Source organism: Ambystoma mexicanum, chromosome 14 (assembly GCF_040938575.1).
Source record: "Ambystoma mexicanum isolate Mex_15411 chromosome 14, UKY_AmexF1_1, whole genome shotgun sequence".
NCBI lineage: Eukaryota > Metazoa > Chordata > Amphibia > Caudata > Ambystomatidae > Ambystoma > Ambystoma mexicanum.
Window position 1 is genome coordinate 9,843,216 of NC_090940.1, and position 23,422 is coordinate 9,866,637.

At 47.5% G+C, this 23,422-nt stretch overlaps 1 protein-coding gene and 1 long non-coding RNA gene across 2 annotated transcripts in view; both read left to right on the forward strand.

The window, feature by feature from the left end:
- Positions 1-23,422, forward strand: part of EMC7 (ER membrane protein complex subunit 7) — an 85,186-nt gene that overhangs the window by 7,449 nt on the left and 54,315 nt on the right. The window contains exons 2-3 of the mRNA XM_069638403.1: positions 20,282-20,401; positions 21,306-21,444. Coding sequence (XP_069494504.1) covers positions 20,282-20,401; positions 21,306-21,444 — 259 coding nt within the window. The remainder of the gene's footprint in view (positions 1-20,281; positions 20,402-21,305; positions 21,445-23,422) is intronic.
- Positions 5,511-17,252, forward strand: LOC138527342 (uncharacterized). The gene is made up of 3 exons (XR_011283903.1): positions 5,511-7,912; positions 8,077-16,282; positions 16,340-17,252. It is a non-coding gene; the product is annotated as an uncharacterized lncRNA (long non-coding RNA).

Consider the following 23,422-nt stretch of genomic DNA (forward strand, 5'->3'; position numbering starts at 1 on the left):
GCCTTTTGTTGTACCCATAACCTGTTCTGTTGGGCATCCCCGACGGGTCCTCCCTTCGTATGTCCATCACCTGTAGGCCTTTGTCGCATGTGGTTACTCTTCTTTGTTTACCTTCCCAGGTGAATAGGAGGCCGAACGGGAAAGTCCGTTTGTAACGAATTTCTTTCGCCACCAGTTCCTTTACAAGTGGTGCCATATCTCTCCTTTTTTTGCAGAGTGACCGCTGCCAGATCTTGATATAAATGGATGTCCGTCCCATTCATCCTGATGTGTTCCAGTTGTCGCGCCCTCCTCAGAATTTGTTCCTTTTGTGGGTATGTGAAGAGGGCTGCTAGGACATCTCTAGGTCTTTCTCCGGGCGCCCCTGTTCGTTTTGGGCCCACTCTGTGAACCCTGTCTATCCCTATGAGGTCTCTGTGATATTTTTGATTCAAATGTTTGATCTCCTAGAGCGATTCTCTAAGTCTTCGCATTGGATCTCAAGGTTTTGGGTTAGGCGCGCCAATTGTTCCTGGGTCTCGCTGTATTGGCGGGTTTCATCTTCAAGGTTTTGGACGATTCTCTCCATTATATCGGTCCTCTCTTCTAGTTTGGCTTCATCCTTCTTGACTTCCTGCACCACTTGTTTTATTTCGTTTCTCAAGGAAGAGAACTGGTCCTGGACAGTTGACATAAATTTATCCTGTAGCTCCGCGAACCACGTCTGCATATCCTCCCGTGACGGAGGTAGAGAGGTGGCGTTGGAGTGGATGCGGCCCTCTAGGGAGTCGTCCTGTGCCCTTCCTCTTGTTTGTACTTGTGATTCCGCCGACCCCATTTGTACCAGGTTAGCGTCTTGTTTAGCTGGGTATGGGTTCGAGAGAGTCGAGTTCCCTCTCCCCTTTGCTTTCGACATTCCTTCCCTGTTGTAGAACGTTCTCCTGTGGCTATCAGGAGGCCCTTTGCGCTTTTGGATGTCGCCTCGTGGCTTTCCCCCTTAGAATGCGGGTTCCCCGGGGGGGGGGGGGTTGGTCTTCCTGTATGGTGGGGGGCAGTTACCCTGGAGGGGGCGGCTGTCCGCGGTATAGTCCTTCCTTGGTGCACCCCCTTCGAGCCCTGCTTAGGCCTCCGAGTGGTGGGGACTCAGTGAGTGTCCGCCGGTAATCGCTGGTGTGGGGGGCGCTCACCTTATGCGCCTCCGGGCGACCGATGGCGTGCGCGGTGTTGCTCGGGCTGCTGGACCTCCCCTCCTCCGCTCGGGGCCCCGCGCTTCTCTGGTGCCCTCTCCGCCTCGTCGGAGCTCGCTTGCCCTGCCCGGATGCGGCGACGCTCTGATGGCACCGCGGAACGGCCCCCGCCTCCTCGGGTGTTCTGCACTGCTTGCGGAGAGGAGCCGCGGCCTCCCGCTGGTTCTCCGCTCTCGCTAATGGTTATGGCCGCAACCGATGGGGGCGGGGCGGCCGCTTCTCGCCGTGTCTGTGGTTCCGCGTCTCCAGGCCTCACTTATGTAGGGTCGGGCCTCGCCTGTTGGATAGTGTCCTTAATATTCGGGTAGGTTTTCGTATCGATTCATGCGTTTTTGTCCTGCTTTATTGTGGTTTTGTTGGCGGCCCGGGCGGGGAGAGATTTATGTGTGACTCCCTGTCCCGGCGGCCATATTGGAATCGTCAGTTCCTGAAATTTAAGAAGATTGCCCTTAATGCAGCCAAGTAGCGCCCTATTCCTTGTACGAGCATATTCATCCTCTAGGTTTTTCAAATCTGCCTCGACCTCTGCAAGATTTCTCCTACTCTCGCAAAGCCTTCCAGCGGCCTTGGAGATTATCTCCCCCCTGACCCACACCTTAAACGTCTCCCATACCGAACCCAACCGGAAACGGATGATATATTCCTTTGAAAAAATTCCGCCGCCGCAATATGCAGTCCTTCAGTAAGCACTGCATCCAACAAGCATCCCGGGGGAATGCGCCACAGAGGGCGCGGTTGCAATATGTCAAACCACTGGAGCGTCAGATTAATGGGGGAATGATCTGACAAGGTTCGGGGGTATATTGCGGATTTCGCAACCCGCGGCATGAGCATGCCAGGAATCAACCATAAGTCAATTCTAGAATGTGCATCATGCAACGAGGAGTAATATGTATACTCGCGCTTAGTCGGGTAGCGACTACGCCAGGGATCAACAGGCCATAATATTTGTCACCATACGGCCAGCAGCCGTAAGCTCCCTCTGCGTGTCCCTTGAGCGATCCAGGGTGCAATCAAGAATAAGGTTAAAGTCACCACCCCATATAATACGTGTGGATGGAACCACAATGAGGAGGTCGAAAATCTGGGAGTAGAATTGGGGTTAATCGAAATTGGCGCCATATGTATTCACAAGCGGGACCTTGACACAAAGTAACAATCCCAATACTACCACAAATCTCCCCAGTGGATCAATGCAGCGCTTGCTCTCATGAAATGGTAGGGAACGGTGTATCAATGTGAGCAGCCCCCGCGACTGAGACGAATAATTGGTATAGTACCGTTGTGTGCCCCAGGCTCTAGCAAATGACTCATTGGTGCTCCCTATAGCATGTCTCCTGGAGCAGTACCACCTTGGAGGAATAGCGATTTACGTATGCAGAAACCTTACACGCTTTAATGGGATGATTAAGGCCACGGACATTCCAGGACAAGAAAGTAAGTTCATCGGTCACATTGTTCATGGCCAATGCATAAACTATACAATAATTGACGGGTTCCCAACCAGAACGACTTCAATATGTTGCTATTGGAGAGGTCTTCACGTGTTTTCAACTTTTGTGTGTGCAACCGGAACCCCAGGCCAACATGGCCAAACAGCTTAAACCATTTAAAGCAGCTCAGTTGTGTATCAAAGCCCACTCCTACCTCCCCAATACCCCCCCCCTCATCATCTAACACAACTTGACGATGTACCCTAAACTTGTAGCAACCAAAAGAGAAAAAATAACACACACCGTGGGGTGCACTGTGAGACCACCTAAAGGCTCTGATAGTGCATAGCAGCCCAGTACAAACGCCATGCCAGGTAAGATTATGCCTTAACAAATATCACGGACAAGACAGTGCAACCACCATTGTCAGTCCTTGTCACTCATATTCGGGGGAAGAGCATGCAGCGGGGAGCCACCTCTGTCTCCAGTCTCTCCACTGCTGCAGGATGGCAATGTTGGCTTCGATATGACATGGCATTGCCAGGATCCTCAAAGAAATTAGCCCTGCCCCCATGTTGCAGGCAGAGTTTGGCAGGGTAGAGGAGGGCATATTGCACCTGGCGATCTGAAGCAGCTTCTTGACTGGATTGAATGATTTACGCTGAGTGAGCACCGCAGCTGCAAAATCAGGATAAATATGAATGTCTGAAGATTCAAAGCGCAGTGAACCATTCTCTCGAGCCAGTCGCAATGTTAATTCCCTATCTCAGTAATTAAGGAGCCTGACCACAGTCGTCCGAGGAGGGGCGCCCGGCTTCGGAACCGTGGTTAGGACCCGATGCACTCTCTCGACTAGCAAGTGTTGTGAAAATGCAGAGGGGCCGAACAGAGACTTAAGAAGATTTTGTGTGAATTGCTCCACCGGGACCCTGCAAGCCGCCTCGAGAATCCCAACAATTCGAAGGTTATTGCGGCGAGAGCGCGATTCAAGGTCGTCACATTTATTGCATACTCTGTTAAACTCCTGCTGGAGATGTGCTATATCTCGGCCATGCTTTGCAACCTGATCTTCAGCTTCCCCATCTCTGGATTCTACCTCTGTGATGCAGGCCTCCTCCTTCTCCAATTTCGACTTTAGGGAGCCAATGGTGGAAACTATGTCATCCAGCTTGACATTTACAGCAAGAAAGCTACTCTGTACAGTTGCCAATAGGTGGTCCTCCCTTAAAGTCGTGGGGGAACAGGACCGCTCATCAGCCCGGGGGTCCCCAACCGGAGCAGAGGGTTTGACCGGGGTGTTAGTGTAAGTATCCATAGGGCCCTTCTTCTTGGATGCAGCTCCTTTGGTCATGGCCCAGGGGTAGTAGCACCTGATCAGGGAATAGTAGGTGAAGGCCGGAGCCCTTCAATAATTCATGCAACCCCAGCCGTCACCACGTATAGGGTAAGGCCTCATCAGAGGGCTGCAACACCCCAAACCCGGCACTGCACTAGAACAGCTGGAGGGTCGCGGCTCTGATGTAGCAAGCAACCCAGGGAGGACAGGATATAGCAGGGGCCCGCTGCGCAAGATCCACAAGTCCAACAAGCCAGTATAGCCCAAGCAACAAGTAGGACTGGCAGGGTACTGGGCAACAACAGCAGGTGGCAGAAGCAGAGTCCAACAGTCTAGTGAAAAGGCCTCACCACTTATAACCAACATGTTCAGCTTTGTGGAACAATTTAGCAGTCTCTCTGGAAAAATCACACAAGAGGCTTCCCCGAACGGAATAGTCGTACAATGAGGGCCCGGAGGTTACTTAGGTAGCGGGGACCAGCCCATACACCACCATACGCAACTCCGGCAGCTACACACGTACCAGCAACACCAATCCAGCTCATCTTTGCCGCCAGTGGGTTAAAGATGGTAAATGAGCATTTCACAGCGCTTCACAGCACCCACCATGTGATACGTGGAGTGGGCATAGGCCACATCTCCTCTGGGCCAGGATCTGTGGAGGGGAGGCAGACCGCCCAACAGCCACCCCAGCGTCCAAGAAAGTGGAGGCCTTCCCCTGCAGCAGAGTCCAGACTCGCACCTGCGGCCGGGCGCACCAGGTCCTCAGGGCACACCAGCCAAGGCGGAGCAGCGAGCCCGGGCCCAGCCACTCGCGCTCCCTCCAACTCCGCCTGGGCAGGGGACAGCCAGGGCACACAGGGGTGCTGCGAAGGCACTCCGTAGCGGACACCTGGAGCACGGACAGCTCCAACAGGGTCGGAGCAAACACTCGTCCAGCAGGACCGCCACAAGAAAAGCGACGAGAACAGGCAGTAGCACTCCAGCCCACCGCAGCTTGAGCCCAGCACAGCACGGGAGGAGTTCCACTCAGCCCTCCCCCACAGCAGGCCTCCGGCGCGCAGCAGCCTCAGGAGATCCGATCTCAGGAGCCCGACCCCGATTCGGGACGTGATTAGGTCCCCAGGTTCACCAAGTAGCCAGCAGCCCTCAGCTCTAGTTTAAACGACCACAGGTACAGGCGAGTTATTGCATCAACGGATTTTGTCTGGCAGGAGCTCTCCACCTAAGCGGCCATCTTGCTTAGCAGCTCAACAGCACCCTCGAGTATATCTCATTTTAAGTCAGTAAATGTGGGACTGGATTAATGTAATGGTTGAAGACAGCTTTTCAAGATTGGAATAATTGGTATGTATCAGATCTGATCGAAAAATGTTCATTTTATTGTTTAAAAATGTGTAAACGAATGATAAAAACATATATATTTGAATGTTGTATTACAACTAAACCACATAATAAAATCAAAAAATAAATGAACACAAGCCACTAGATGAAGGTTTGAGCTAAGCTCAGAGTGTAATGCCCACGGCCAGCGATAAGAGAGGAAAGTGGTGCTTACTCTGGAACTAGATGCCAGGATGATTACCTTTTCTAGGTAAGAACAATGAAGGCCCAAGAAAGCAATAGATCTGGCATGGGGGTCCTGCCAGGTTAAAGTCCTGGACCTCACTGGGCCGTTCGCTACGATCCCATATCTATCTGAAGAGACCATGGAGATGGGCAGGGGAAACTGAAAGGGATCCTGATGAAGATTGATCCGAAGCTGCCCACAGCGGAATCGGGGCTAGCTGCCCAAGGGTGCTTGCTCGGCGACCCCTTTGTAAACAAATGGGCATATTCGTTGGCACCTTCACAGCTCTTGATAAGGCTCGAGCCTCTATGAAAAGAGTATTCTCCACTAAGGTTTTCTCTATGGCCAGAAGAGGCAGGGGCCACTCTTCTGCCCACTTTGCATTGGGCAGAATGTCCCAGCAGTTCTGTGTGTCGTCAGGCTATTGGCAGGACGGGTTGGAAACTTTCTTTACCTCCGGAGGAAGAGCTAGGGGGCCGCAGCTGGAGAAGACCAGCACGACGGCCAGCATCACAGACCACAGGTGGGTCTCAGCTGCGTAGCATCAGCACTGCATGTGCTGGTAGGAGGCAGGACCGTGCGATTTGCGCAAGCGCGCTCCTTATCAGGAGATGCTTGGGGCCAGAACATTGCAAGGGGCTATCGCATCAACTTCTTCGCATACCCAGCACCCGTGCCCCATAGTTATGTCATCCATGGACAGGGCAGCGTTGGACACAGAAGTGTGCAGTCTGGAGGAAAAAAGCACAATCTGTTAGTGGATAGGCCAGGCAGGCTTTTTCAACTTCATCTTCCTAGTCAGAAGGAAGGAGAAAGTTTGCCTGGTTATAAATATGAAAGCCCTGCATGACTGTGCCCTATATAGTCACTTCAAGATGGAGAGCATCCACATAACAAGACTGTCCGGCCCGCCTCAACCTCAAGGATGCTTATTTGGCAGTACCCATTTGCCCAAAACATGCAAAGTTTCTGTGGTTCACCTGGTTTGGGCTCGACTGGGAGTGCTCAAGCTTGCCATTCGGGCTCTCATCAGTGCTCTGGGCTTTCACCAAACTGATAAGGCCAGTGGTAGCTTCTGTCCGGGAGAGGGAAATGAGGTCGATCACATACCTGGACAACATTATCATTATGTCACAGAGCGTGGCCCTGGTCACGCAGCAATCGTGCACCGCGATGGAGCTGTGCACCAACTGCCTGTATCTCCCGGCGGATTCTTTAGCATTTTGTTCTTTTGCCAAGACAGAATGAGCTGCTTTATACTGCTCAAAATGGACAATGTATCAGCAGTCGGCTACATCAATCATCTGGGTGGCATCACATCGAGGCCACTGGCGGAGTAAGCCAAGGACTCTTGGCACTTCAGCCATCACCAGATTTTGGTGACCGCAAAGTAACTAATGGGGCTAGCGAATGAAGTGGAGGACTGGCATTTCAGGTACCTGTCTGACTTCAGCGATTGGAAGCTGTGCAGGCAAGCAGGTCTTCCTTTGTTTGCAGCGCATGTGGGGTCGCATAGACCCGTTTGCCTCACGGCTCAACGCCCAGCTGCCAGTCATTTTCATGTGGAGGCCGGAACCAGCCGTTGCAGATGCTTTCCTGCAATTGTAGGGCAAGGGGGTGTCTTATGCCTGTCCCCTCACACTATGGTTGCGAGTACCCTGCTGAAATTCTCATAGCCCCAGTTTGGACCTTGCGCAGCATCCCCTCTAGAGCGTATCGCTGACCCTGGTAGCCTGGAGGATTTCTGGTCGAGATGGAGAGTCCTAGGAATCTCGTGCAAGGCAGTGCGCTTCAAGGAGAGCTGGACTCCCGCAAACACCAAGCGGTGCGTCAACTCATGGGGAGCCTGGGCGTGCTGGTTCGTGGAACGGGGTCTCCGTCTGGTTTCAGCACCTATAGTGGAAATCTTAAACTTCCTTGCTAGGCTGTCAGAATGGGGTTTGGCCTACATGATGGTGAATGCTTATTGTTCAGCGATCTTGGTGGGGCACCACCTGGTGGACGGCTCTCAGGTCAGGGAGCACCAGCTGGTGTTTAGGATGCTCAAGGTCATCCGGTTGGCGCCTCCGCCCCAGCCTGCTATGACACTGTGGGTCGTTAACACAGTTCTGACTCTATTTCCTTCATGGCTGCCCAATTTGGAACTGTCCCGTACCGCCCTCTCTGGCAAACCTACAACGTTGCTATGCCTCGTAATTTGCAGTAGAGTATCGGATGTGAGGGCGTTGGATCTAGTGGGCTGCATGTACTCTCCGGATGGGATTGTGTTTCACGTTTCCAGGTGGACAAAGTGTAACACTAGAGAGTGATCACATACTTGGCTTTCAGGGAGCTGCCAAAGCTATGCGTGGCAAGGTGTCTGAAGGCCTACAAGGAAATGACAGTCCCCCATGCAGATAGGCGTGGTCAGTTGTTGATTGCTCTGTGCAAGCCTCACAAGGCAGTTGTGCCCCTTTGCTGGCATGCTGGGTGTGATTGACCCTTGCGCAAGCTAGTATGGATACTGTCCAGTTGGGGACTCGCTCTGTTAGGGGAGCTATGGCCTCCAAAGGCTTCCAGCTGGAGGTCAGACTGGAGGACATCATGGGGATGGCCGACTGGGCAGGGGAGTCAGTTTGTAAAGAATTTGACCTGAAACCGGTCGAGCAACCAGCAACTTTAGTGGTGGGTAAGCTTTAAACGAGCATAATGCTCGCCACTAGTCTCGACCTAGAATGAAGATTTTCCAGAATAACCTTTAGAAAAGTCTTGATTCTATGACACTGAGGTGAGCATTATCCCACCCGGTTGATAAATTCACCTGCATGTTCGCTGTGCCTAGCGGGAGATGCATGGGACAGTATATGGGGTTTTGGGTTTGTTTGTGATGCTTGAATTTTCCCTTCGCTGTTGCTCTCTTGATGCTATGATGTGGAGGTTGTCTTCTCCCGCTGATACGTATTTTTGTCTGGCAGGTTCATCTGATAAGCCCAGCCGAGGGGCCTAGGACGTTGCCGCTGTGCCTAGACTTACAAATTTATTTCTGTGCGAGGGGAATGCAGAATGGCTTGAGTTTCGCAGTGTTGAAAAAGGACTGCATGCTTTTAAGGGACCAGTTTGATGAGGATTGGCCATTGGAGGTCCCATGTTCAGTGGCTACAGTACAGACAGGCAAGGGCTAAAACTATGTTAAAGAAAGAAAAGCATAATGCTTGCCTTTGTGTCTTCAATACAATTATAACTTTTCTAAAAGTTATTCTAGGAAATCTTCATTCAAATGCTTAGACCTGGCAAATGGGTAAATGGGAGAAACATCCACAAGCATCAAGAGGCTTCCCTGTACCTAAATGTGTAAGAAACCTGAGCGCGTCATCAAATCTTCCACCCCTGGATCCTCTGTGCAGATGGACAGGGAAAGGCTATTGCTTTTGAATCCTGACCCTGCGGGTGGAGAAGCCAGGGAGTATCACCTGGGTGGAGGAACTTGGGGAGAGGGAAGGAAAAGTCTTGTTGAGACGCAATATTTTCCCTTGCCACTCCTTGATGAAACCCTAGTCCCAGAAGCTTTTATAGGATATTGTTCTCCCATCCCCTTTGAACACAATGTCAGGAGAAAAGACACACATTGAAAACCTAGGAGGAGAATAAGTGGGATACCCTTTGGGGAGACTTGGTACTCCCTCCTTTTCCTAATAATCACCAACCATTTCCTTGTCTTCATGGGGTATTGCAAACCCATTTCCTTAAATTCTTCATACATGACTTAAAAAAGTACTGAGACAAGAAAGAAACAACTCCGAACAGTGTAGACTAGTTACTTTCACCACTTTGTTACAAGGGCGAAGAAAAGGCCTGCAGAGAGCAGTAGAGGGCAGGCATGTCCCCTTAATGATGGTCTGGCAGGGCTATTTGGGAGCTTGCACCTGCAAGGTGTTACAGGGCTGCAGGTGTATAAAAGGTTCTATGTTCCTACATCCCCTCCTTTTTTTTTCTTCTTTTTTTGGCAGATATTTGCAGAATATTTTCAGACGATAAAAAACTGCTCAATCTATATATTTGGGGGATTCCACCCCAAACCCCCTTCCCTGTTATCTAGTTCCCTCCCAACCCCCCATATTTTTCAATTGTTTTTAATTATGTATGTATTTTTTTTCAGCCAAAAACATGCGGCAAAAAAACTCCATGAGGAAAAGGCTGGCGTAAAAACGTTGTACTGTATAAAAAGCCCCACCAAATAAGTGAGACAGAGAATGGTGTGTGAGGAGCAATGGCAGTGAAATTTCAGTAGCAAAGAGGCCAAGAAGAACAGTGAGGAGCTGTCCATGTGCAGCGTGCTTATGGTTCAGGGAAGAGCGGCCTGGGAGCTGGGGTTTCTGTGGAACCAAAGGAAGCGTGTAAGGAGAGCCATGCTGGAAGGCTGCCCCTTTTGCATTGTTCAATGTGCTCGTTCTCTTGGGGCCAGAAGTCGACCCAGGAGTGCCTGAGGGGCAGGAGGTGGAGCACTGAAGCAAAGACCATACGCCCGGGAGATCTGCGCTGCAGGAACTCTCATCACAGCCCCAGTGAGTTTCTATGCAAACAGAAACCTGATATGCGAGTGCTTTGAAGATATGTGCAAGGATATTTTGTATCGGAGTGGTCCAGTGAATGGTGGCACGTTATCGAAGGTCTCCGAGTGGAATTCTTGTAAAGCAGCAAACAATTAGCATGACTACTTTGATACAGATTAGTCGCGTGCAGACTAAAGCACGTTGTTGAAAGTCTCTGAAATATTTGCCTTTTCAAGACACGTTACAAAGACCGATTACAATACAAACCGAATTGCAAGTGACAGTAGACTTACCAGAAGTCTTTAAACATTCTTGAATGCCGAACAGAAAACAATACTCAAAGAATGAATTTGCACAATTCTGAATACAGCACTGAAGGAAAACCATCACTTATGAAGAAAATAAACAGAATGGGGCTTTTTCCATCTAACTAAATCCACTGTCTGACAATTCACAAAGTGAATGGAACTTGCATCTATATTTCTTTCCCATAACCATTAAGTGTTAATGCCGGGAAACCAATGAATAATGAACTGTAAAGTAAATGCAACTTTAACCCGGCCAACAAACACAATGTACACTGTCACCCACAGTGAGTGGCGTTTTCAGAAAAGGGAACTTTTAAAAGAGGATTGTAACTGAACTACCATTTTTAACCAATTCATTTTATGGTGCAAAGTCCAGTTATATGCAAAGGAATGGAATAAGGCCCAGAACATTCAGAACATTGTGAGACATTATACTAACACATCATTGAGATTGGCTTGGGGAAGGGATCCCTGAGATTGGAACTGTTTACTGTCTTTAGGGCAGAGCCTCAGGATATTGTGTGTTTTGGAACTGGGGGGAAGGGAACCCACAGTATTGGTCAATCCTATATTACTTTGAAACTTAAAACAATCCTAAGATTTTTGTCAAGAACTGCTTTATACTTGGGGAAAGGGGCTGAAAGAAAGCTCAGAACCTTATGCTGAACACTTTTGTTGGTTGCCGACATCCCTACACTTTGTATAAGGTTAGTTGTGATGGCACATATAGGTTTTGGATGCCCACAGATTCCTAAGTAGAACTTGTGGACTTTGACTTTTGGTTTGGTAGGGAAATCCCACCATAGTATAGGGAAAGATGGGCGTTTTTTTCCATCCTGACATTTTAAGTTTATGAAAGTGCTTACTTGGAACCCGTTGTCTGTGTCTTACTCCAAGATGCTGAGCGAGATATGCTTGATTGGCCACCACTATATTTATATATTTTCTATTCTTTGAAGCGCTAAGTACTTGTTTTATAATTCCAGATTTTTTTTGTTGCTCCTCTTGCCAGAAAAGCCCCACTTGCACAGTGGGGTGCGATTATGTAGGGAAGTTGTCTGGGTTGGGATATCCCAGACGCCTGGGAGGACGGTTCACACATTTCCAACATTCATGTCATATAGTCTGTAATTTTGCTCCGACAAAATTGTACATAGAATTTTAGACAGTTGTTAAATGATTTTTCATAAAGTGTTTTATTATTCAGAGACATAGGCTTTCCTAGGATGTCCCATGCATTTTGGTCTTAAGGACCATATTGAGGGACTAAGTTCTAGAAACGAATAACCAAATACATTGTTTAAGTGATTTGTCACACAGGATATTCATATTCATACCATTCCATGTCTTGTTATGCCTTTTAATTACCTGCCTATCTGCTCTTCACTTTTAACTTGTATGTGGGCTTAATTTCTTTCTTGGCAGGCTATCGAGGATATTTTCTTTTCAGGTCAGCTTTTAAGGCCTGCAGCCCTAGTGTGGGCTCTGTGATACTTGCTAGATTTTCCTTCTTGGCGGGCTGTGGGTGCTTTTCAGGTCTGCTTCGAAGGCTTGCAGTCCTAGTGTGGGCTCTTTATTTATTTATTCACATTTGTAGAGCGCGGAGCAGCCCAAAAGCATTTTGGCTCTTGTTACATTGAATGAGCATAGCTTAGTTACATAGAAAAGCAGACAGTAATACATGTTGTGCTATATAAATGGAACCTTTTGTACTTCTGAGAGAGTAAAGAGGAGCAAGAGGCAAAAAAAGGAGGGGTAGAAAAGGTTTGTTGAAAAGAGCAGTTTTAAGGTTTTTTCGAAAGGCAGGGAGAGAAGTTTCAGCTCTGAGGGCAGTGGGGAGCGCATTCCAGAGCTTCGAGGTTAAATATGAGAAGCCTATCGCTCCTGCTTTGGCTCTGTTAATGCGAGGGATGGAGAGTTGGTTGGAGTAGCAAGTTCTAGTGGGCCTGGATGAGGTTTATCTAGATAGTGTATCTGAGAGGTAGGATAGTTCTGTAAGGTCTATGCATGTGTGTGCTGTTGTAAGAATTTTGAATGTGATCCAGTCTTTCACTGGGAGCCAGTGAACAGATTTTCTCGCTTGTGAAATGTCATCTCTTTTTGGTATGCTTAAAGCTGCTCTGAGTTGTTTTGGGTGATTTGGAGTCTGTTTTTAGAGGAGGTGCCAGCTAATAGCGCATTACAATAATCAAGCTTGGCACCTATGGTGGCTCTGGTTATTGATAGACAGTTGTCCTTAGTTAGGAACGGTTTGATAGCGTTGATTAGTTTGGTGCTATTGGCATAGGCAGAGACAATAGCGCTGACTTGCTTATTCATAGAGAGTGAAGCATCAATATGGACACCTAGTGTTTTCAGAGGAAAGGACTGGGATGATGCAGTTGTCGATGTTGGAATAGAGAGTCGAGTTTAGCTAGCGTGGATTTTTTGGCCAAGGATACTAATCTGTCTTGTCCCCATTGAGGCATAGGGCATTTGAGACCATCCATTCTTGAGTAGTGGAGTAGACTTGGCGTAGCGTTGGGTGATGAACCAGATAGAGGAAGGAGCACTTGGGTATTGTCAGCATAGTTAGTGTATGCGATCCCCAGTGCATCCAATTTATCAAATGGGGGGGCTTAGTGAAGAGATTGTAAAGCATAAGGGAAGTACAAGATCCCTGTGGGACGCCTCAGTGAATGATGGTGGGGGCTGCATTTGCTGTGTTGGTGAAGACTTTCATTGCTCTGCCTTCGAGGAAGGCGGCGATCCAGGAAGCTGCTTGGTCATAGAAGTGTGCATCATGCGTGAGGTGTGTGGTGAGGGTTTTGTGGTCAACAAGATCAACGCCGCTGAGAGGTCTAATACGAGGATTGGGGCGGGTTTGCCTTTGTCTAAGATCTGCGTGATTTGATTTGATTTTTAGATCTCTAACGGGGCGGTTTCAGTTCATGCCCTATGCGGAATCCTGGCTGTCTTTTTCCCAGTATGCAATTGGTTTCTAAATAATGTTGAATCTGGCTATGAGCGGCCTTGACTAGTATTTTGAGCAGAAACGGGACGGTAGTTATTGGCCGGTAGTTGTTGGGTTGGGTTGGATCTAGTGAAGGCTTTTTTTTTTTTTATTTTTTAAGAGGGGGCGCACCCACGCCTCCTTAAGGCTGTCTGGGACAATGCCTGATTTAAATGATGCGTTGATGAAAGCGGTAATGAGTGGGGCAATAGGCTCTGCACACTCTTTGATGATCCTGGGAGGGCGTATATCACCTTTGCATTGCAAAGGTTTGAGGTATTTGAGGATGTCTATGACCTTCTTCTGTAATGTCTTTAAATGCAAAATTAGTGAAGTTGGTGGTTTTGCTGCTTGGCAGGGTCTGTATTGGCTGGCTCTGGTTCATTAAGGCTTTGTAATGGTTTCGTGTTTTGTTTTGTAGTAGGTCTATTTTTTTTTTAGCATTACAGCTTGTATGCTAGAGCACCATGCTTCGTCTTTAATGATCTCATCTGTGCAGATAGGAGGGAAGTGAGTTCATTAAAGATAGTAAAGAGTACTTTGGATTGGTAGTTGGCGTCGAATATCAGTCGATTATACACTTTATTTGGTAGTGAAACTGGCGTCTTTGTATTGTTTGGCAATAGTTTTGAAGCTTTCTTTAGTGGTGTGACAGGGGTGAGCCCGCCAGTTTTTTTGCGCCTGGCGTTTATTATTACCTAAGGTTTGGAGCTCTTCCGTGAACCACGAGTTTGAGTGGAGGGACATTTTTTCCTTCTTTTCTTCTAGTGGGGCAGGTGTTGACTGCGTCAATAATAGTGTCCTTGAATATATCCGCTAGGATGCTTGGGTATTGTGAGAAAGGAGGTGCCAAGCATGGGATGTCAAGATATGGACGAAGGTTGTCTGTGGTTAGCTTTTTTTTGAACTTCTTGCTTGAGTAGCAGGTGCTTGTGTGGTGGTTTTTGGTGCTTGAGGCTGAGGGGGTGGTCAATTGTATACAATTGTGGTCAGTCCATGGGTAGGCTGAATTGGACGTGATGGTGGAGTCAGTTGTGGTCAACAACCCAGTCAAGGGTGCGTCCTTTGGAGTGGGTGGCGGTCATCATTTTCTGGGAGAAACCGAGATCTGTGAAGTCCTTGGAGAGCGCTGTAGCAGCTTTATCATTGGGATCGTTGAGTCCTAGGGTGAGGTCGCCTAAGAATAAGGTTTTAGTGTGTATTTATAATTTATTTTTCCGCTGAGTAAGTGGGTGACGTGACCTTGGAAGTCTGCAACGAGACCTCTAGGCCGGTAGATGACATGTATAATTATGGTGTTTTTGGGAGATGTATATAATTTGGCTGATAGGTGGGGTATGGGCCTAAAAGGTAGCGAGTCTTTGAAGATCAAGGCTACTCCCCCCCTATCTTAGTCTATCCTGTCTGAGGATAGAGTAACTTAGGGGTAGGGCTAATGTGATGGTTGGGCCAGCTCCCTCATGTTTCAGTGATGGCTAGTATATCTAAATCCTGGCTTGTGATGAGGTTGTTGCGGACATTGAGCAGGGTGCATTTATATAGTGGTGTGGGGTTATTTTTGTTTAGACGTGACCGGTTGGACGTTTTGGATGTGGACTTTTGGGTTTTAGCAGGGTTGAGTTTGGTCTTTGTTGGGAGACGAGGTACTGTGGATGGTGGAGTGACTGTTGAGATGAGGCTGGTTCAGTCCACCTTTGGTGTGCGTTCCTAGTCTGAGGTTTCTGAGGGTTGCGTGTGCCGGAATGACATTAGTGAGCATGGGTAGAGTGCGCGGTCTGAGTCTGAGTCTGGAATTGCAGTTGGGGATGAGAGTGAGTGCAAGTGTGGTGTGGTGAATTAGGCCTGTGAGTGTTGGTCCTGGTGCAAGGCGTTTGGACAGTTGGTTGGATCCACCCTGGCAAAAAGCAGTACGGTGCTGAGGAAAAGTAATATGCCTAGCAAGCTACGGTAGAGGAGTGTGGTACGCATGCTAAGTGGGAGAAGGTGGTACCGCATACAGTCTAGGTTAGTTCAAGCAGGAACGCCAGTAAATGTTCGGATATTCCTAAGAGGAATGTTTAGCGATAGAGCAGTGGGCTAATTAAAGCGCGCAATGCAATATAATTTAGGCTGTTTCAACATTCATTGGCGAGTGAACAACGGGCTAATTCAGCAAGCAAAGGCTAATGCCAGATAGCAACAGCACAAAAAGCAGGTGTGTTAACAACTAGCCTTGTGAATGCTTTTACTGCACAGTATTGTGCGTCGGCTGAAGACACGTGTAGGCCCGACTGAGTACAGTGATACTAAGGTGATGCAATAACTCGGGTGAGACGGAGACAGTGTATTAGCAGCACATGCAAGTTAGAATGATAATTGTGCAGTCTATTGAGAGTAATCCCCAGGTACAGGTACGATTAGCGGTGTAGAATGCCACCACGTTGTGTGGTCTGATGTGGATCCATTGCCGCGTGACAGCATGGATGAGATGAAATGGGAGTCAATTTAGGCAGCGCAAAGTGTTATGGCAATAGTACTCGCGTGCCGATATGCATGAATGAAGCGTTGTCTCTGGGTACAATAGGTTGTTGCTCCCAGTTGCTAACGGGGCCTTATTTGGCCTTCAGTGGCCGCCGGCTCTCCGCCTGCCGGCAGAAGTGATTTCCTTAAAATTCGAATACGTTACTTAGCAACGTAGAGGCATCCAAGCTTCGTTTTTGTGCCGATCAGCGCCCGGCATTTTGTTTTGCTTTCTGTGAATGCGGCCAACTGATTTCAACGGCCAAGGGCTGGGGGAGGCTTCTGATGGTGGTAGGGGCAGATGAAGTGGGCATCTAGTGGCAAAATATAGATGGCCCAAGTGGTATTCTGATGCTGGATCAGCTGCAATGATCCGCTCTGTGCCGGATGTAGTAATCTCCTGTAACTTACCTGAAGTACTGGAGGTCCACTTTGTTACACCGGAGTGGCGATGGCAGCAGTTCCTAAAGGTGCTGCGGGAGGTCGGAGGGGGGGGGGGGAGGCTCCTGCCCTCTCCACCTGCTCGATGCTCTGTGATATCTTTCGTTCTTGGCAGGCTATGGGTTCTTTTCAGGTCTGCTTCTAAGGCCTGCAGCCCTAGTGTGGGCTCTGTGATACTTGCTATCTTTTCGTTCTTGGCAGGCTGTGGGTTCTTTTCAGGTCTGCTTCTAAGGCTTGCAGTCCTAGTGTGGTCTCTGTGATGCTTGCTATCTCTTCCTGCTTGTCTGTTGTGCCTGCTAAGTGCTGGATTTATTGCTTAGGAAACATACCTCATTATTGTATGGTCTCTCCCTTTCAGCCTGATTCTTGCCCTGGTGACCTATATATAACTGGTCAGAATTTGGTATAGTCCCCAAATAGGGATTCCTATTGGAGTTTCTTAATTTGGTCTAACGGCTTAGGCTTCTAAGTTGATTCTTACCTTGTTTTCTCTTGGGGACACCAGAGCCACCACTGTGAGGTTGCCTGTGGGCGGCCCAGCAGTGTTTCTATCTCGAATGATGCCAGCTATGGGCAGCAGGATGACCTCAATGTGATGTCAATGTGCGCCGGAAGCCCTTTGGGTTGCTTGGTTGTTTCCTGCCCATTGTGTTAATGCTGCTGCTTGGGACACGCTATTTTACATTAAGTTAATAAAAAAGGCCTACCACAGGTTTCTGCGCTTGGAAGACCTGTTGGACAATACAAAGCTGTTTGGCTACGAAGAGGTGGGGTTGCTGAAGCGGCAAATCCTGAAGGCGATGAGCTGGTAATTGGTGACGTCCAGCATTTCTTCTGCACTTCAACGTTCAACTTTCAATGCAATCATTGTTTCTTTTTTTTCAAAATAATAAATAAATAAAAAGAATGGTATTTGAATTTATTGCACCACCTTCTCATGTAGTTACCACCGAAACTCCAACCCACGGTCTGAGACCTCGCATAGTTCCCTTCTGGTGTGAATTTGTGCTATAAACTGGTAGGCGGGTACAGCTGCTCTGAATGTGTGTACTTACATTCCGGTCTGTGCTAGTCTCCAGGCTTCCGAGAACCTTTGCGGTTGAAATCCCGGGATTGCATAAGAATACGTGCATAGCATTTCATCATCATGAATACAGTGGAGGAAGGCAAACCATCGCAATACTATATATTAATGTGTTAATTCACCAAGAGAATATGTACATTTACAATACAATGACTTCAAAATAAGGGTCTAGAGTCTGCCCCATCCCTGGTTTTATGTGAACCTATAGGTTGACCCTCTAGTTATGGTTACTGTGTGTTTTGCTGATGAGACTAGGTTTTAATTTCCTCCCAGTCTGCTGGTTGATACGCTGCAGGCAATACACTGCTGCATTCTTTTTTTTTTTTTTTTTTTTTTTTTTTAATTTTATTGGTTTTTACAAACCTTTAAAATCTGACACAAGTTAACCACACATCTTTATCAAAGTTCCTTAGACCCATCCACGTAACATCCATTACTATAACTTTGTCAACTTTTTTCCATCTCTGGTTATTCAACCAAGTTCACCGTTTACCAGAGAACTTTCAAATATTGGTAGCAGACGTGCTTCTATAATTTCCAGCAATCTTGTTAAGGGCAGGATTAGTTTTAAGTCACTGCATTCACATGGTACATTTTGTTACGCTATAGAATGTTGATAGTTTGCAGGATTAGTTTACATAGAGCAGGGATCGTAAGTGCTGGGAGCTATTGTAAGGCAAGACCTCCAGACAATAAAAACAGTCATCTAAGGAAAAAGGCTCCGTGCACTGCTTTGCAAGAAAAAAAAGGTTTATTTTGTATGCAAAAAGGAAAAGGTATCGGAAGGTCCCATAGAACCAAACTGACACAGAGTTCAGTTCAAAGCAAGTACATGTTTTTGAAGATCACGTGAACAATAGAGTGCTATCCCACCACTTTCATTGGCTAGCACCGATAAACATACTAGTAGTCCACTATAGTCCCTTATCCGATTGGCCACATCCTAACGGGGACCAAAATTGAGGTTGGATAAGCAGGAGCTAAAGCCAGCTCCTGGCTATCCGGCGTCAACAAGTGACGGAGCTACCACTGGAGAACCAGGAGCTATTGCATAGCATGCCACAAATCTAACTTCCTCATAAAATGCAAACCTGTTTTGTCACCTATGCTTTACATGTTGCATAAATGTGTCCTAATGCTTATTTATAGTCGTCTTGGTAGCATTTGGTGTCGAGCTAAACAGGCTCTTCTAGGATTCAAGCAGGAGCTAAATGGCTCCCAGCTCCCGCTAGTGTCCTAAACCTACATGTTGGCAGATCGAGCCCTCTAACCTAACTCCCACGGATTTGTGCTTTGGGAAGGCTGCAGCTGTACCTGCGCTCTGCTGTTCGCTTTCCAATCCTGGTTCAAGGGCCTGCAACTGAATACAATGAAATCGTTACCTATTTGGCATGAATGCCACTGTTTTCCAGCTTCACTACTGGGACTTGGGAAAGGTCAAAACCTTCATTCTGCCACACTTCTGCCTTCCAAGAGGGAATACAAAATGCTAGACTTCACTTCCATTATGGCAGTGCTTCAGTAGTTCCTCACTCGGCCCCAGAGTCTGCACCACCATTGTCACACATTACCACTTCTTGCTACAACTATCATTTCAGTACTGCTACTCAATGCCCTATACCTGGGCCTACCTAAGCCTCTATAACCTGCATGCCTGCTTTCTTGTGTGCTAATAGATTTTCCATAGTCTGAATCTTTTGCCGGTGCTTGTATGCTGTATGTGCATCCCAACGCTATTTAAAGCCTAGTAGGCTTGCAACAAATAGATGCAAGGAGCAACTTCTCACTGGGAGTGTGCAGCACACAGTGCATTAGTGACTCGCTCCTCTGGGGTAGCTTCTACTTATTGGGTTGCGCCTCATGCCCAGAACTGCTTTTACCTCCTACTGATCCGATCTGAATACAGTAACGTTGTGAATTGTTGGCTCCCCCCAGGGTGCTAATTAATTACCAATCTGGTTGCTCGGATCGTGAGCTGAATCTCACGATCCAAACCTGCAGCATTCCAAGAAACCTGATGGCTGCTCCCCGGCCCTGCCATCTTCCCCTCTCCTCAGTCACCGTTTCCTCCCCCCCCCTCCTTCCGGGCCGCCATAGAAATGGAAGAGGGGTTCTAGCTTGGAGCCCCGTCTCCCCGCTCCATGGCGGCCATCTGAGTTTAGTATTTTGTATGAATGAACGGAACTCCCAAGGCTTCCCGTTCAGTTGTACAAAAGAACAAAAGACATTACTGTCAGCACCCCAGGTTTCCGGATTGGTAACCTGGGGGTGTTAATGGCATAATACCCGGACCACATTGGGTGGTGATGGCACCGGGGGCCCATCCATTTACCACCTGATCCGAACCACCTGTTGGGGGTGTTACTTCTTGACTGCGAACTGTGAAAAGGAAATGGGCAGGGGGCTAAAACAGAACTTTTTTTAAAAAAAATGTGCACTTTAATGTGACGTGGTGTTGCTATTTTAATAGTTTTATTCTTTGTGTAAAGTAACAATCTGTGTTTATTTGCAATGATTTTAAAAATGCATCCTCTGTGAAAGGGAACTTTACCAGAAGGTGACGCTGATCTGCTTTATGTAGATGAGCATGTTGTGGGGCATGGCTGTGCACCGCTCAGGGAACTGTGTGTAATGACCTTCTCCAGTCTCCTCCACCCCTTTACTGTGTGTTCTGTACACCGTAGTAAGAACTGGCACAGCCACGACTGTCCTTTTCAAAGAAATGCAAAGCTTAATGTACCTTAACCTTTGCACGAATTAGGAAATAATGAAATATGGTACGTGTTCATCGTGGTGAATTGTACTCTGCAGTTCTTTCTCTGCATGTTGCGAGAGTGACTCTGCTGTCCTGTTTCTTTTCAAGGACTGATGGCAGCTTCGTGGTGCATGATGTCCCCTCTGGGTCCTATGTGCTTGAGATAGTGTCCCCAGCACACAGATTTGAACCTCTTCGCGTGGACATCACCTCAAAAGGAAAAATGAGGTAAGTCTCATGCCTGTGGCCTGAGTTTGATCAGATTCTGGATCTGTGACAAAGGCTGTCCCCCGCTTCCTTGGACCTCTAGCAGCGTGACCTTTGAGAGGGGTTATGGCACTTGGAATGTTTCCCTAAAGTCAATTTACACATGTTCTTGATATGATTAACATGCGTTTTGTTTGAACGTAGTGATTTGTACTTCATGCAGCGATTGGAGAAGTTATGTACAAAATTATCAGAATGAGTCACTTTCTGGGATGTCTGCATCTGGACAGTGCCCAGTCTGTATTTCATATAGTGGCTTCTATGAGCTGTAACCATTCATTGTAATTTGTGAAAAGTGACCTTCAGCTGTCCCTCACCGCAAAAGTGTAATCATGGTATTCTTGTGACATTAGTCACCCCACCGAAACCTCCCACATCATGCACGGTGTGTGAGTGTAGTCTTCGTGCACACCATGTCCTGCACCAGATGGCTGATTAGTGTTCATGCCACCTCTCGCTCCGCGTACACTCCTAACTCGCGCATCTAATGTAAGAGTGCACCCCAATCTTCTACACCAAATCTTTGCTGTAACTGTGCTGTGCTTCTATTACACTGCCTGTGTAACCTCGGCATCCATCACATAGTGAGAGTATGACCACTGCATTCATTATATGTCCTGAACTGCAACGGCGGGACCACCACACCATCTGTCCCATGGTCTGCTCTGCCTCCCTGTTGCCAGTAAATGCAAGCTTACTGTGACTTGTTTGGGACAGTGTTTGATGTACAGCTTTCCCCTTGCTGCATGCGTCTGTGACTTGCCTTCTCTTGGACACCGGGCTTCCCCACATGGGTGCCAGGCTTGCCCTCTTCTTGTACTGAGTGCATGCACAGCTTGTCTGATGGTTTATTTTCTCTCCTTAGGGCTAGATTTGTGAACTACATAAAGACATCCGAGGTCGTTCGGCTCCCTTACCCACTTCAGATGAAATCCTCTGGACCACCGTCTTACTTCATAAAGAGGGAGTCCTGGGGCTGGACGGACTTCCTTATGAACCCAATGGTATGTACAAGAGCCCACAGGGCGTTCTATTCCATTTCCGTTCTCTAGCTAAAACTACAATCTCCAGCAGCTTTGTAGTTTCCTCTGCTTTCTATGACGTCGTCCAGTGCGTCGGCGCATCTAAGCGGTTTGTGCCGGTTCGTGTACATTGAGGTTTTGTGCTGTGTAGAATCCCTGTGTTGCTTCAAAACTGAAGCGAAAGGAAGTATGCTGCAGCCTTGTATTATATCTCCCCGGTAAACCTGGTTTGCACGATGTCTCGTAGTGCGTTGATTCTGCAGATACAGCAGAACCGTAAGGCTAGGCTGGGAGCTCGTTCTCGTGATTCTGCACATGTTGGTATGGAAATTAATGCAGCTGGACCACCTAGCCCCCAACTTGACTGGTAATGAAGAGGCTCAGTTAGTAACGGATTATGAAAAAGTTGCAACAAATATGCAGGGGACTACTCACTTATAAAGAGTAGTACCCTTTAGGGTTTTTAGCCGTGCAACAACTAGTCACATTTCCTATTTTGAAATGCTATTTAACACCAGTTCTCTGGTGTCATGCCACAGAATTAGCAGATTTTCACTGATACCCACGTGATTAGTGATAAGTCATGGTGCCAAAAAATTCACAATGGTTTTATTCAAAAAATAAATCCACATCAGGTGGGCATCATAGACTGTTCTACTAAGGCAGGAGGTCCCAAACTCAAGCCTAAGGCCTCTAGCGAGGAATTACTTACCGGTGCAGGCACCTTTTTGGATTTCATCAAATTTCAGATGGCAATCTCAGAAATTGTGGCCAAAATGAAACCCACTTGCTGTAAAGGAGATGTCTTTCCTGCCACCTATTTCAAAGAATACTTGACTAGTATTGTTCCTTTTGGTTATGACATTCAGTAATTGGTCCTTCCAGGAAGGGTCAGTTCCAGAATATATTAGAGAGTCATGGATCTCCCCCTACTAAAAAAGGATAATTTAGATCCTAATGATCCTGTCAACTACGGGCCTATGGCAAACGTTCCCTATTTGCTGAAAGTTATAGACTAGGTTGCTTGTAGTCATTATGAGACCTTTGTTGAAGAGAAGGGAATCTTGCCAAGGGACAATCTGGTTTCTGTTAAAAGCACGGGACTGAGACTGTGCTTAAGGATCTAAAATCATGTAAAGCCGACATTGTAGTTCGAGGTGGCCTATCAATGCTGTTGTCGCTTGACTTGTCTGCCGCCTTTGATCTGGTGAATCACGGGTTGTTGGCGGACAGGTTGATCAATGTAGGTTGCTGCTCGGGGCTAGCCGCAAAATGGTTTAAATCCTTTCTTGGACCAAGGAAGGCAAAAGAGAACTCTATCACAGCAAGCTCAACTCCGCTGTGGTGTCCCGCAGGGTTCCTACCTGTCACCATTGTTGTATAACGTCTACTCCAAACCTTTGTTGGATCTCCTTGATGGTCTGGATGTAAAATTAGCAAATTATACGGATGACGCCCAAATCAACACAGAACTATCTGGATCATATGACAGGATTTGCCGCCATTAAAACGTGGATGGCAATGAATTTCCTTGTCCTAAGTGATCAAAAACAGATGGTGATCTTGGGCACAGATGCCAAATTGAAAAAACTCAACCCACAATATTGGGTCTTCGTGATTGAGGATATTGCGATTCGGGTTTCTGATTATGTAAAAATGTCAGGTATTTTTTGATCCAAAATTAACATTAAAAAACATGTCTCCCATTTGAGCTCGAGCTGTGCTTCTATAATGCAGCTCCTCTGGCAGATATGCCCAGATCTATCGGCGAAAAATAGAGCTCTAATTGCAACAGCCACAATTAATACAAAGTTGGATCATTGCAATAGTCTGTTGGTGGGAACATCACAAGGAAATGTAACAAACCTCCAAGTTATTCGGAATGGGGCAGTTGCAGCCGTTTATGGCCTGAAGCGCAGAGAACACATTACTCGTGCCCGACAAGGGCTGCACTGGCTCC